This window comes from Rousettus aegyptiacus, unplaced genomic scaffold (assembly GCF_014176215.1).
Source record: "Rousettus aegyptiacus isolate mRouAeg1 unplaced genomic scaffold, mRouAeg1.p scaffold_m13_p_12, whole genome shotgun sequence".
Classification (NCBI taxonomy): Eukaryota; Metazoa; Chordata; class Mammalia; order Chiroptera; family Pteropodidae; genus Rousettus; species Rousettus aegyptiacus.
The window spans coordinates 7,336,191-7,350,788 of record NW_023416287.1 but is presented as its reverse complement, the minus strand read 5'-3'; the positions used below and the strand labels follow the sequence as shown (position 1 = coordinate 7,350,788).

The following is a 14,598-nucleotide window of genomic DNA, read 5'->3' as shown; positions in this document are numbered from 1 at the left end:
ATCTGAGGGGCTTGGAAATGCGACGCGGTTTACTGCACTGGATGAAAGGGCCCTGCTCCCTGGGCTGGCTGCAACACGTGGGCTTTGGAGGGGCTGTCACAAGTTCAAATCTGAGGACCTCTGCGAACCCCACCTATCTTCCTACCTTCATTCCCATAAACAGCGTGAGCCACACTTTTTTGAGGGAGTAAATAGGCAGATAGTGGGGACCACCTAAAGCTTGGCCCCTCTACCCCCGGAAGCACCAGAGAGTGAGCACAGCCTCCCTCCCAACCCCCGTCCCAGGTGGTCCTGGAGTGGGGGTGGGGCAGGCAGCATAGCCTTCCTGCAGGGTCCTGTCATGGGCTTTTTTCCCTGGAGACCTTGAGATCTTGTGCCTGGAGACAGCTGTGCCCATCCGCTCTGTGCGAACACACCACCTCCCGCCCTACCCCACATCCACCTTCAAGGTGACCTTGGCTGCTCCAGGAGCCTCATACCTGTGACCCAAGGGCTTTAGCTCTCCTTCCCCAGCCCCTGGGCTGGGCTTAACTCCTTCGATGCCAAATATCCACCTACCTCCCCCCTTTTTTTTGTTCATTTATTCATTCAACGAGCATTTATCATGCACTCACCTGTATGAGCTGGGAGCTGCTTCAGACCCTCAGAGCCCAGGGGGACAGATGTTGGTCTAGTGTAATCTATAACGTGCCCCAGGGGGAGAAAGGGACGTGAAGGGCAGGGAGATGTGTGCCCGGGGGTGGGGGAGGGCCGGGCACCCTGGGGCAGCTGAGGGAGCATGAGGCCTGAGCATGCAGCATGTTGGAGCTAGAGGTAAAGGTGCAGGGAGAGGACGGAGCAGGTCGTGGGGCCGGTGCAGGGATGCCCGCCACCGTGGACGACTCTGAGGCATGCTCTGCCCCGCATCCGACGCTGGGTGTGCACGGGTGCAGGGTAGGAGGTTGGAGCTGCTGGGACGGTCCAGGGAGAGATGCTGGTGGCCTGGACCAGGGCGGAGGTGGGAAACCGGGTCCATTCTGTGTGCGTGTGTGTGACTGAAATTCTTTGTCGAGATAGTCGTAGATTCACATGCAGTTCTGAGACATGGCACGGAGAGACCCCTTGCACGTTTCGCACCAGCGGTGACATTTTCAAACTGCAGCACGATGTCAGCACCGGGATATTGACGTGGACGCGGCCCGTTGCTCCTACTCCGACCTCCCCTGTCCCACCGGACTCATCTCTGTGTGTCGTATCAGTTCTCCGTGATCTTATTTCGGGGGGGGGGGGGGCTCGGGCGTTTCCACTTCCACCTTCTCTCCCCCTGCCCAACTGCTGGCCGTTGCTAATCTTCCCTCCATTTCTAAAATTTAGCTTTCAAAAATGCCCTATAAATGGAATCCTACAGCGTGTGACCTCTTGGGATTGGCTTTTCTCGTGCAGCATAATTCCCTGGAGACCCATCCGAGTTGCTGCGTGAGTGCAGAGGGTCCATCTGGGTGCGTTTGCACGTGGACCCCCAGTTGGCGCATCGAGGGTGGGGGGTTCAGGGCCGGAGGCGTCCTGCATGGAGCCAGTGGCTCCAGCCCCGAGGCTGAACGAGGCTGAACGAGTCCTCGACTACCATAGAGGACTGGGACCAGCGGGTGGGGCCAGGTGAGGCCGGTGGCAGGCCCTGGGGTGGAGCAGAGGTTCCCAGGCGTCCCGAATGGCATGAGCAAAGAGCAGAGCGTTGCCCTGAAGGGAAGATGGCGCGCATTCCACAGAGGATGACCTGTCTTCTCAGGGTGTCATTTCTCCGATGGGTTTGGCAGGTGGAGCAAGGGCAAGGCGGGTGGTTTTTCGTGTCCTCGCCGGGCACAGTGACCTGGCTTGAATTTGGGGAGGCCCTGACTCCACAGACCGACTCCCCCGCTGCCGTCACGGTCTCCTCGCCTCCGCGTCCTGGTCCCCGACCTGCGCCCCACTCCCCCGACCCCGTCCGTCCCGCCTCCCCCCCGCCCCCCCGTCCGTCCCGCCTCCCCTCGTCTGCATCTCCCCCTCCCGCCTCTGCTTCTCTTCGCATCTCGAGCTCTGCATCTCCCCCTCCTTTCTCTCACTCTCGAATCCTCAGACGGTCGAAAACCATCCCATTTACTCTCAGGAGCCCAAGGGACAAGGTGTCCCCATAGGACCAGGACAGCACGTGACGGAAGTTCTTGTGAAAGGGTTTCCGAGACGAGTGCCCGGGGCCTCTGGTGAAGGACAAGGCCGTGGGGGTGGAATCGTGGTGGCGACAGTGACCATCGGAGACTCACAGGCCGGTCTGCAGGTCACATGGCGGAGAAGGCCGGGCCCGGCAGATCGTGGGCCCACACGGGAGCTCTGAGGGCACCCGTGTCGGAGAAGAGGCGCCCAAGGCCGCCTGGACACCTGGAATGGGGGAGAAGGGGCACGGGTGACCGTCTGGGCCTCGCCTCCGAAGCAGGTCCCTTTAGCGGCCAGGCGGTGGCTGCCCAGCCCTGGGGAAGACTCTTCCCCTCGGCTGGGCAGCAGCGTGGGGCAGGTCTGTTAGGCAGCACCTCATCACCTGTGGTTCTGATAGATGCCTCTGATTTTGCCTTAATGGCTTGTTTATTTAATGGAGAACAGCTGCCCCCGTTAGGGACTCCGACAAAACGGTCCATTGTGCCAGTGTTTGCCTTCTGCTTCCCAGAGCTAATGGGTGCTATTTTCAACTCTTTTGTGGAGCCAACCACGTTTGCGGCCAGCCCAGGCCAGCCCACGAGACCTCTGAGGGGTCGGTCCGCTGATAACCAGCCTCAGGGCGAGACGCGGACCGCTCTGTGACAGCAGCCAGCTGCCGGACCTGAGGCGGCCGCCACTGTGGGCTCGAGGACTCGTCTGGAGGCGGGACGCTGGCAGGGTGGCCGGGCAGAGCCGTGGCTCCGTGGCGCGGTGGAGCGTCTCTCCACGTGACAGAGACGCCGCGGAACCGAGCAGGCCACCGGGCATGGGCGGCCGGCTTGTCCCGGCGCTGGGAGAGACGCCCTCCCCGCCCCCCTGCCCTGCACCCAGACAGGGTCCGGGCCGCTCCAGGCTAGTCGGCCTGTCGATGACCCCTCTCCCCGCCGATTCCACGCCTGCCGCCCCGCCCCAGGGTATTTTCTCAGCCAGGCGCAGCGGCCCCATGCCGTCTGTCCGTGAGCCATCACGGGTGGCCCGTCCACGGCGGGGTGCAGGATGGGGCCCTCCCACCCAGGACGCACACAGGGCCCCGTCCGAGATCCAGTTCTGCCGTCGCCAGCAGCTCCGGCCTCTGCAGGGCCCGGCGCAGGATGAAAACACGGCGCCCCTTTGTCAGAGCGAATGAAGAAGTTTTCAGGACGGCGACCGCGGGGCCTTAGACCCAGTGCGAGGCGGCGTGGCTGACGACACAGGTTGCGCGCCCACGAAGCCAGCTGCATCACTCGCGAGCCTCATGCCCTGAGCGCATTCCAAGCCTACGGAACCCGAGCGTCCCCACTTACGAAATGGCATTTACGGTCACGGCCCCCGCGCAGGACTGCCATGAGCAGTCGCCGAGGTCATAGACGGTTTAGCTGCCCTTATTATTGTTGATGACATTGACGTTTCCTTAGTACCTCGTGATCCGTGGTGTTCCCAGCACTCGGTGTACGCCTCCGTAGAGACGCATTATTTACTTATTTTTAAATGAGCTTTGTGTTTTGGATAACTTCAGATGCGCCGAGAGCTTGTAAAGACTGTACGGTGTCCCTGGGTCCCTTCCTCCCGTTTCCACCATGGCCGTCACCTCTCGTCACCACGGCACGGCCATAAAGCCCGGACACCGGGCTGGTCCAGTGTAGTCACCAAACTCCACACTTGGGGTCTCGCCAGAGTTGCCCTTCGCACCCACGGTTTGTGGCAGGCTCCCCCGTCGGGGCAGCACACGGCTTGCAGTGTGGGCTTTATTTTTAACGTGACCTCGTGTCTTTGATAGAGAGTGACAGACCTGGCCAGGGCGGGGACGCCGACCTTGAGCCAGCCAGCGACGCCGGAATGCAGGTGCCCTCATCGGGAGGCGACGCCTGTCATCGTCGGTCTTGGGCCCCTGAGCCTGACTTGGCGAGAGGCCAGCCCCAGACCCTGCCTGTCTCGCCTCGAGTCCGTCCACGTCTCATTGGCTGAGCGTCTCCTGTGCGCCAGGCTTGGGCTGCCACTGAGGCTGCGGCCCTGAAGACTGACGTGGTCCCCGTCCCCGGGGAGCTCAGCCTGCTGGGGAGTCTGGTAGTAACCATGGAAAAGGGTGAAGAGAATGTGCTTTACAGAGCATATTCTGTAAAGGGAAGGTGACATCGATGATCGGGGGTCCCTGAGAAGGGTCTGAAAGGAGGAACCGGCACTTGGAGACCTGGCGGAAAAGCCTTGAGCAGGCACAGCAGACAGAAAGGTCCCGAGTCAGGACAGACCCTGGCGAGGTCCAGGCTCTGGGCTGGAGGGTTGTGAGTGGCAGGAAGAGACAGACCAAGTTTGGAGATCAGGCCGGGTCGTGTGGATCTGGGGTCGAAAACGCCCAGCTCTACGGGGCCAGGCAGGTGGCGGAAATGAGCGACATGGCCGGAGGGGACATGCAGACGAGAGCACCCGCCCCCTTACAAGGGCGGCCGGTGCTCAGTGCTGGCTTGTCGTCACCCAGTGTGCCAGGGCTTCAGAGACGCTTGAAATCCATTTCTCAAAGAGAGAGATGGCCTTTAATTAAAAACATATGAGAACAAAACAACCAAACGAATAAGAGCGATGATACTAGTAAAGAAACTCAGCCTGGTGGGGGCCGCGTGGGACGCGTCCGTGGTCTGGGTCTGGCCCGGGGACTGCCCGTCGGCGACCGCGGTGACAGGGCCCGAGGGCCACATCCAGGAGTCAGACTTAGTGCTCACCGCCGTGAGGCGCTTCGTGGAGGGTCCGATTTGTTTTTTAGGACAGCCCCTCGGGCTGCGGTGTGGAGGCCGAGGGCCAGAGCGGCGGCCGGGAGGAGGGGCAGACGGCGGCAGCGGCGTGGGGAAGAATGAGCAGACGGGACTGAGGACGGGCCGGATGCTGCAGTGGGGAGTCGAGGGTGACCCCCAGGGGTCCAGTTTAAACAGCCTGGGTGGATCCAGGTTCTGGTTAGCAGGTGGGTCTGCGGTGACTCACTTAACCCGTGAGAGCCTCAGTCTCCGCCTCTGTAATGGGGCTTGTGATTTGGGTCTCTGGGACGTAGCAGGTGCCGAATTAAAAATATTCATGTAAACATATGTATATCTTGTTTGTAATCAGACCATGACAACCAGAGGCAAAGCTCAGGTGCCTCCGTGTTCAAACAGGATGGCTCAGGGCACACCAGCAGCTAGAGGAGGGGCAGAGGACCCCAACTCCAGGAGGCAGGAGGGGCCGTGGTTGGAGAGATGGAGATCCGACTCTGGTTAGGAGCTGGGCCCCCAGCGAGACCTGGTTCCAGAGGGGGCCGTGCCGTGACTCCCCACACCTGGCGGTCCCGTCTCTCCCCACTGACTGACTGTGTGTGAATTGGGATTTAGTAGCCAGTATCTTGGCAGAACGTCTCCGGGCTCCTCCTCTGCTGGTTTCCATGTTAACGCTTTTCCTCCAGCTAGAAGCAGAATCCACAGGGATCCAAGAACCTTCTAGAGCGGCTGCCAGGGTCAGCATCGCCTATACCGAGGTTGCGCCAGCTCATCCTGGCTGCTAGGGTCCTCCTGGGCTGGGCCGCCCGCTCCAAGAGTCCCCATCTCTGTTCCTCTGTCACCAGGGCCTTAGCCTCCCACTGCCACCAGCTTCTGTAGTCCCTAGGCTGGTAGAGGCGGGGGCCCAGGTGGGGTCAGGGGCTGCGGGGGGGTGGGGGGGAAGCGGACTGTGCAGGTGCAGTGAGGCTGGCCGGGCCAGCCCTGCAGGCAGGACCGGACACGCCGGGGCTGCCTACAGAGGAATGGGGGGGGCTCTGCTCACAGCTGGCAGAGCGTTCTGGAAGACGGGGCCCTGGAGCAGACACGGGGTGGGGGTGGGGCGGGGCAGCCAGGTGTGGCCTGAGGTGCAGAAAGCCCTGAGGCGGGACGAGAAGGGACCAAGGGTGAAGGTCGTTTGGGCTGGCCCTCGTGCAGGGCGGGTAGCAGGAGCTCAGAAGAGCCAGTGTGAGTCCCAGCTCTGACTTTTGCCAGCCGTGTGGCCCTGGGCACAGACCTGCCCTGTCCTCTCTCAGCCTTTCTCTCTTCCGTAAAACGGGCACCGTCGCAGGACCTGCCTCTTAGGCTCTCGCGGCACAGAGGAGACCGTGAGTAAAAGGCGGCAGCCAGTGGTTTGGGCGGTGGCCCCAGGCTGACAGTTCTCCCTGAGGCCACGGGACTGGAAGCAAAGCCTTCTCCACCCGGCTTCTTGATAGCCCATGGAGACTCGTCTGAGTGACGTGATGTGAGCCTGGAGCCGGCTCAGATGCCCACAGGTCGTGCGGACGAATGAGTCAGGCTGGGCGGGGTCGGTCGCAAACTGGACAGCACGTGCCCTGTCTAGAAGGGCCCACTCTCTGTACCCCGCATGGACGTGGGTCCAACGTGGCCAGATGGCTCTGTCGTTCAGGTGAAATAGGAACGCAATATTTATTTGAAACATCCCAGTACCTCCATGTTGACAGCTAACTCATTTTTAAATTTGTATCAGCCAAACCTGTCATGTCTGTGGGCCAGAGGCTAACCAGAGGCCACCAGTTTGCAATCTCTGAGGAGGCTGGAAGGGGGGATCGCGAGGGCCCCAGGTTGGAGAGCCGCTGCTGGAGTGACGTCCTGGGTCCAGCTCGCCCCCCAGCCCGGCTCAGCCCTGGGACCACCTGTGTCCTGGCTTCGGTGCTGGGGCAGCACGGATCCTGGAGCGGCTCTGCCACCTCCCAGCGGGGCGGTCTGGGGCGAGGGCCTCTCGGAGCCTCAGTTTCCTTTTCTGCAAGACGCGCATCTCTCGGTGGCTGGGGGGAGGAAAGGGGGGCGGGCCTGCAAGCCCCTCGCGGGCGGAGCGCTCAGGAAGGGCTCACCGCTCTGTCACTGTAGATGAATCGAGGGCGGCTGGGGGCTTGGTCCGTGCGGGTGGCCAGCGCTGTTTGTTTTGTTTGCCTTCCCGCACCCAGAAAAATGTTTTTATTTTAGAGTTAGAGACAAGTAGCCTTGATGATACAGAGAGTTCCCATACGCCCCTCCCCCAGGTCCCCCTACTGTTAAAGTCTTATTTTACTGGGGTGCGTTGTCACGGCCAAGGGCCTGACAGCAATACGTCGCTATTCCTTACCTCCAGTTTATTCAGATTTCACTAGTTTCTCCCCAATGTTCCTTTCTGTTCCAGGATTGCATCCAGGATACCAACCGTGTTATGTTTAATCATCGTGTCCCCTAGCCACCTCTGGTCTATGACGGCTTCTCAGACTTACCTTGTTTTTGATGACCTTGACAGTTTTGAAAATATCGGTCAGGTGTTTTGTACAATAGCCCTCGATTAGGGCTGATCCGATGTTTTCCTTGCGGTTAGACTGGGGTTGTGGGTTTTGAGGAGGAAGACCACAGAGGTGGAATGCCTTTCTCATCACGTCATATCCAGGGGACATGCTGTCAACACGAGGGCTCACCAACGAAACCCCGTCCACCTGGCTGAGGAAGCGCTAGCTCCCCCCGCCCACCCCCCACCCACATTCTCTGCTTTTGAAGCGAGTCACCAAGTGCAGCCACCGCTCAAGGTGGTGGGGGACATTTAAGCTCTACCTCCCTGAAGGGGCAGTGCACACATTATTTGGCATTCTTTTGTACCTTTTGGCATTATTTCGAGATTCGTATCTTCTCCCCCTATCTGCCCGCTCTCAGATCTAGCAGTTTTTAGCTCCTTTGGGGATCACCCCGTTACCTGAGCAACCTGGGTTTGAGTCCTGGCGCCCCCCCCCCACTCACTCTCTGTGCCTGTGAGTGACCCCCTGTGAACTGGGGTGACGACGGAAAACATAGCGGCCTATGCCAGTCAGGCTGCGTTCATCTGTGCGACAGTGACCAGATTTAAGTGGTTTAACCAAATAGGGTTCGTGAGTTTTCTTCACGTGACAAGAAATCCGGAGGTGGCCAGTTGAGCTCTTGGGTCTTCCCATGGAAGTGGTCAGGGACTGCCCTCCTTAGCACGTGGCTTTTGTCCTCATGGTCTCGAGGTGGCTGCAGGACCTTCAGCATCGTGGCTTTGTTCCAGGCAAGTCTCTGTGAAGTTGATGGTATCGTCCCCAGTTTACAGAGAGGAAAGGGAGGCTCCGGAGGATGAGGAGCCCCTATCTTCAGGGAGTGCTATGCGGGTTAGAGACGCTGTGTGTAACCTGGGACTCAGTGAGCTTAGTTGTTTTTTTTCTCAGTGGGAGGGGCCTCCCCAAGGCCCTTGGAGCTGGAGGCACCTGATGACCTTGGAGATGACCTTGGAGATGACGTGCCTCTGGGCACCTGAGCTTCTGTGTACGGCTAGCCTGGGGCCTCAGACTCCCTTTGGCTGACCCTGAGAAACCTTGGAACTGGCCCGTGAGTGGGACAGTGGTGTGGCCTGCTTCTCTGAGGGTGGAGGATAGGCAGGAGCTGCAGCGATGGCCCAAAGACAGCCAAGAAAGAGCACTGAGGCCTGGGGACAGTCAGCAAGGGGGACCTGGCCCTGAGTCCCGCAGTCTGTGTCTGCTGACCTATTACCGCTTGTATGGGAGATACAAGGAAAGATGTATTGTTCTTATTCTAATTAGGAAGACAGATTTAATTCAATTAAATCCAACTCTGGCCTAGAGCCAAATCTGGCCTGCCGCAATCTTTGTAAATAAAGTTTTATTGGCACACAGCCATGCCATTCATTTACATATTGTCTGTGGCTGCTTTTTGCTACATGGGCAGAGTTCAGTCGTTGTGACAGAGACCGTGGGGCTTGCAAAGCCTAAAATATTTACTGTTTAGCCTTTCACAGGATGAGGTTGCTGACTGTGGCCCGAAGAGAAAGCAGCTAGGATCAGGACTTACAGCTGGGGTTCACTTAGGGCGGGCCAGGACTTACAGGGACTGCATGGGGGTTTCCAGAAACCCATGCTGCAACAGCCTTTGGGGTCTGTGTCGGACAAGGAGCCAAGGAGCCGCTTAGGGGTGCAGATCACGGGGGGGGGGGGGGCAACTCTCAGCCACCAGCCAGAAGCAGCAGGTAATGGAAATGGTAAAGGGGCCTGGGCCGCACCTCAGCTCGGCCCCCGGGGGGCCGCTGGAGGCTGTGAGCCCAGCACGGCCCCATCATCTGATTTTCTGAGAGAAGCTGGCAGTCTGGTTTTCATGGGAAATGTCCTGATTTTTTACATGTTTGCAGCTAACTCCGTTTTAAAAAATCATGAAGTACATGTGCATCTGGTGTGTGGGCTGCAGGCTCGGGCACTCGAGTGTCCAGGGGGGAAGTGAGCAAGGTGTGGGAGTGTGGGTGGCCCCGGGGGAGCACGCCAGCCCCAGCACCCCGGCGGTCCCTCTGGCGGAGGAAGGCGGGCTCTGAGCGGGGGGAGGGGACTAAGGACGTGGGAGGTGGGGGGGGGCTGGCAGACCCCCAGATCTGTGGTGTCAGGTTTCTACGTCTCCCATCCTACCCCGAGCTGGCGGAATAGTCCTACTTGCAGGCTTGGGCACGAGCCCTTCCTTGTTTACCTGGCTGCCCCCAGACGACGGGACTCTCGGTGGCAGCTGTAGGGTGAGTGGACCCCAGCTGCATGGTTTCTTGGCTCCTGCTTCCTCTAAGATGTGGGTGACCCCCTCTCACTGTGGGTTGCTGTGAGAATCCAAGAGAAAATGGGCGTGACGGGCCTGGGTTTCCAGGGCATCCTGGTGTGCCCCTGATGGGGTCCGGCCTCTAGGGGGTGGTTCTGTTCTGACAGACTCCGGGGTGCCAGGCTATTTGCAGGCTCATAGGCCGGCCCTCACCTGCTGATTCGAGGGCTGTTTTCCGAGCACTTGCTGGCACCACGGTGGGTTTATTACGTTTTAGGCAGGATTCCTAGTTGCACGTGACAGTGATGCAGGTCACCTTGGCTTGTTAAGCCAGGAGAAGTCCATGTCTCTGAAATAGGAAAAGTCCCAGGGTAACACTAGCCTCCTGCTAAATTGGATTCCGGTGCCCAAAGTAAGTTGTTAGGTATCTGTCTTGCTCCATCTTCCAACTCCACTTCCCTGTGTGGGCGTCCTTCTCAGGCAGGCCCCCAGGCGTGGAGGCCGAAGGGGCCGGTCAGGCTCATGGCCCGCACTCATAGGAAGCTGGGCAGGGGGAACCTCCCTGTCCCAATAGCAGGAGTCCCAAGGCTGTTTTTCATTGGCCCAGCTGGGGTCACATGTTCACCCCTGGCCCAATCACTTCTCGGGAGGCTCAGGCCTCCTCTCAGCCCTCCTTCAGCTATGGGGTGGGGAGAGCAGCCCCGATGGGGAGGTGGCGAGGTGACCCCACAGGAAAATCGAGATGCTGGTACCAGAATGGGAGGTGGAGGCTAGAGAGGCAGAAGCAGCACGGGCCCACCCCCGCATCCGCCCACGCGCCAAGAGCGGAGTGTGGGGCTGAAGAGGCCGCATCGCGAGCCCCCCGGCTCATCACGGGCCTCCCCTTCCTGGCTGAGGTCAGGCCCAGTGCTCCAGTCACCTGCCCACATTGCTCCGCGTGCTCCACGGTGTTGTCAGAGGCTTGGTCCCGGCCGGGATGGAGCTGCACCAGCCTCCGCAGCCTTTCCCCCCATCGTCTGGGCCGGGGACCCTTTCGAAAAGGCCGGGCGCGCTCGTTCGGAATGGCTTGCTCTCGGAGCCCCCGCACCCTCCTGAGAACTCCCTTTTCTGAGTGTACACGCAGCAGCTTTTCACTGACCCTCGGTGCTCTCTGGCTGGGCTCCCCAAACCCCGCACCCCCTCTCCTGGCTTTCCCAACGCAGGGCTGACATTTCCCGCCATCACCAGGAATCACGCCACTGTTTCCCGCGTTAGATCTTGCGTGAACTAGACGCCATGACATCGAAAGCTGCTAAAATCCTCTTCTGGCCACTTCTGCTTCCCTCATTATATTGATTTTCCTTCTTTTGGGGGAAGTCTTGTCTTTTTGAGGGAGAAGGCAAAAACCTCGTGTCTGTTGGCAGAACCTTTTCAAAAAGAACACGGGTTCAGGATGAGGCCCAGCAGCCCCAGGAGAGGCCACGCGGCTGGGCTGGGACACTGGCTCTGGCCTGGCCTGGTCACAGAGCTTTGGGGACCCTCGGGGACCCCCTCCTTGCCTGGGTTCTAAGCCTATCTTTTTTTAGGATCACAAAATACTCTTTGGCCCTCAAGCCGAGTCAGGATGAGGGACTTGGTCTTTGAACTGTCATAATTTACTCGAATGTTGTATTTTCTAGATGGCCCTGCCATGGCCAGTTCTCAGGAGAAACAGGATGACAATCACACAAAACCACGGGCCACCCATAGATCGCCTCGCTCTGGCTCTGAGCTGTATCTTGCGGCTCATTTCCCAGATGTGTTCTGGTCTCAGTGCCATTGAGGTGTGGTGTCCAATCTGTGGGGATGGGATGCAGCCCAGGAAAGGGGGATAGATGGGAAAGGCCTGTGTCCCAAGTGTGCCCTAAGTGGACTGAGCCACGGTGGGCTGACCGAGGGCCGAGTGGACGGAATGTTCTGTTTGCCCTTCTGTGAGGCAGCCCCTTGGCCGAGGCGAATTGCTCTTCCCGATTGTCCAGATGTGGGGCGCTCCCTACACACCAGACCACATTCTTCCTTATTTGAAATACTTCGATGGTTTCCTTCTGTAACTGTCCCTAAGTGTGGGGACAGTTCAGGGCTTTGGGGCTCAGAGAGAATATGTCCTCTCCCACCCTACACCTGGCCACTCTCACCTGTAGACAACACCTGCAACAGACCCCTCCATGGTCCCTCCTTCTCCTTACAGTCTAGTCTCTATTCTGCTCTCGATAAAACAGATATCTAATTATCCACACACACTCGCTCTTTCAATTACCAGCCTCAATGGCTCCCTGGTCACTTAGGATAAAATTCTTGGCACGGCCTCCAAGAGTCCAGGTGATTGTTCCTGGTTTACGGCTTCACCCCTGTCCACGCACGGAGCTGACTCTAGACTGAGCACCGTGCCACAGGGCACCGTGCACACATACCCATCTGCAGCCGGGAACCCTGCCCCCCCCCCGGAGGAGCCAGGCCTCATCTGGGGTCCCCAGGCGTCTGTGCCTCCTGCCAACAGCCCTCGTCCCATGGAGGTGTGGTTCCTGTTGGCTCCTTTATGTCCCCACCTAATGGCAAGTCCCATGATGGCTGGGACAGCAGTCTGGTTCACAGCTGTGCCCTCAGCACGCAGAACGGGGCCTCGCTGGGCACAGGTGGTGATGGACTAGACGGACGCTGGGAGGACGTGGGCCCCGCCCCGAGCCTCGGTCTCCCACCTCTGTGGTGCGGATGATGGCCACGGTGTCACTGTGGGGAACAAGTTCAGGGGAGGGTAAATCCGTACACAGCACGGTGCGGGGCTGGCCGAGGTGCTGGGCTTTGGGCGAGCGGTTGCGAACCGCAGGCTAGAGACCCACGTCCCTGCCCTGGCACCTGTGACTACGGCTGCAGGTGGGCCGGAGCTGGGTCTGAGCAGGAGCTGCCCCAGGCGGCCAGTGGAGCTGTAGGAGGAAGGGGTGTGGGTGGTGAGGAGGACCCCCTGGTAGAATCCTCCCTCTGTGCCCCTGTGAGCCCACGTACCTGCCCACCCATGCTGTGTCCACCGGGACTGCAGCCTCGCAGTCCGCAGACCCTCCCTCCTCCGAGTGGCTGCCGCTGGGGTCAGCCCCGGCTCTACAGGAGACCCACCTGAGAAGTACGCTGACCAGTGACATCAGACTCAGGGCACACGCATTCGGCATGCTCCCAGGAGACCCCAGTGCGCAGCCAAGTCGGAGGCGGTCTTCTGGAAAACTGGCTTTTCCTGGACACCTGGTTACAACCTGGAGGGTCCCGGGGGAGGGCTGCTTGATGGACACTCTCCCCGGCCCAGCCCCCCTGCAACAAAGTCCGTGCCAGAAATAAGTAAGCACTTCTTAAAATGGTTCGATTAAAAAAAAAAAAAAAAGGAGCACATGGTATAAACTTCAGCAGGCGGCACAGATGGGTCTTTGGGGAAAGAACAGTCAGCCAGCCGTTCCGCTCCCCGCCCCCCCCCCCCCGCCCGGTTCTCCCCGCAGCAGGCCCTGCACCCAGGCTCCTGGGGGACCCTGCAGGGCTCTCCGTGCCTGCACCTGGGCAGGTGTAAGGGCCCTTGGTCACGTGACGCACCTTGCTTTCTCATTCTCTGCGAGAACTGGGCTCTGCCTGCTTTGGCTACCCCCGCAGAGCTTCATCCAGGACGCGGACGACATGATGGCCCAGCTCCCCTCGGCTGGGCCGGCTCTGGCTGTCACAGGCAGAGCTGCCAAAGCCTCCCGGAGCCTTTGGTCACAGGTGTGCCTCCCCTGCAGGACGAATTCCTCCAACTGGAGTTCTCGGGTCTCAGAAAACTAAGTGGCGTCACAGGGCTGATCAGGCACCTCGTTTTCTGTCTTTCCAGAAACTGTCTACGCCGCCGCCCCTGACGTATGAGCTGCCCACGTTGTACAGGACCGAGGACTACTTTCCCGTGGATGCCGGGCAGGCCGCGCCCCAGACCCCCGGCCGCCATCGGCGTCTGTGAGCACGGTGGCCTTGCCCTCCCGGACGTGGGGAAGCGAACCTCTGTGCACCAGGCGGCTTGGGTTTCCCTTTGTTTTGTTTCGTTTTGATTGTTGATTTGTTTGCTGAACTTCTTCCCTTGCTTCGTGGGAGACCCTGGGGACGTGGAGAAGCAGTCGGAACCCACACATGGCAGTGCCTCGGGGAGGAGCCAGAGAAGGCATTTCCCGCCAGCGTTTGGCCTACCTGGCGGTCTAGGATGAGGCGGTCAGGTCTGAGGAGTGACTGTGCCTGAGGGACCGTGGGGACTTTCTCTCTGAAGGACTTTGCACGGGAATCATGGGGACTCCGGGTGCCACTGGGCCGTGTGGCTCCAGGTCCATCACTGTTGGTTGGTTTGTCTGCAGACCCCAGTGCCCACTGGCCTGTGAACCGTGTCAATAAAAGTGTCAAAGCTCATGTGTGGTCTGGGTGTGAGAACAGGGGATGTAAGTGCTATGTAAGTGTTTCCTTGACGGGTCCTCTGAGGGCAAGCCTGGCCTCGGAATCTGCTCCCGATAAAGCTCCTGGCCTGTGCCTGCCAGGGGGTGCAGCTGGACCCTCTGGGTCCCCAGCGGGCATGCAGAGGGCACTAGGGCTTCCTTGTCTTGAAAGGCGTGTTTGCCTAAGTCTCTTCTTGTGCAGATGAGTTTCCTGGGTTATCTGGAACTCTGAAGTCCTCACAGAGCCAAGAACGAATGCTCACACACGCACACACATGCACACACACACACACACACACACACACCAATTGCAGACCTGCATTCGAATTTCAAGAAAATCTAACTAACGTATCAGGTGTGATAACACCCAAAAGGTAAGTCTTGTCAATTTTAGGACAACTTTTGGAATTAAAAGATAC

General features: G+C 59.4%; 1 protein-coding gene across 9 annotated transcripts in view; it reads left to right on the top strand.

Annotated features, from left to right (window-relative positions):
- BCAS4 (breast carcinoma amplified sequence 4) overlaps positions 1–14,156 on the top strand; it is a 50,246-nt gene extending 36,090 nt beyond the window's left edge. For 3 of the 9 annotated variants that reach the window (XM_016143751.2, XM_016143757.2, XM_016143755.2), the window contains one exon: positions 13,597–14,156. In XM_016143751.2, the coding sequence (XP_015999237.2) occupies positions 13,597–13,719 (123 nt within the window). In that variant the 3' untranslated portion in view covers positions 13,720–14,156. Of the gene's footprint in view, positions 1–1,056; positions 1,964–2,092; positions 5,818–8,377; positions 9,721–12,789; positions 13,080–13,596 lie in introns of those variants that run through there. The other 6 variants (XR_004953550.1, XR_004953549.1, XR_004953551.1 and 3 more) reach the window with 6 other exon arrangements.
- The last annotated feature ends 442 nt before the right edge of the window (positions 14,157–14,598 follow it).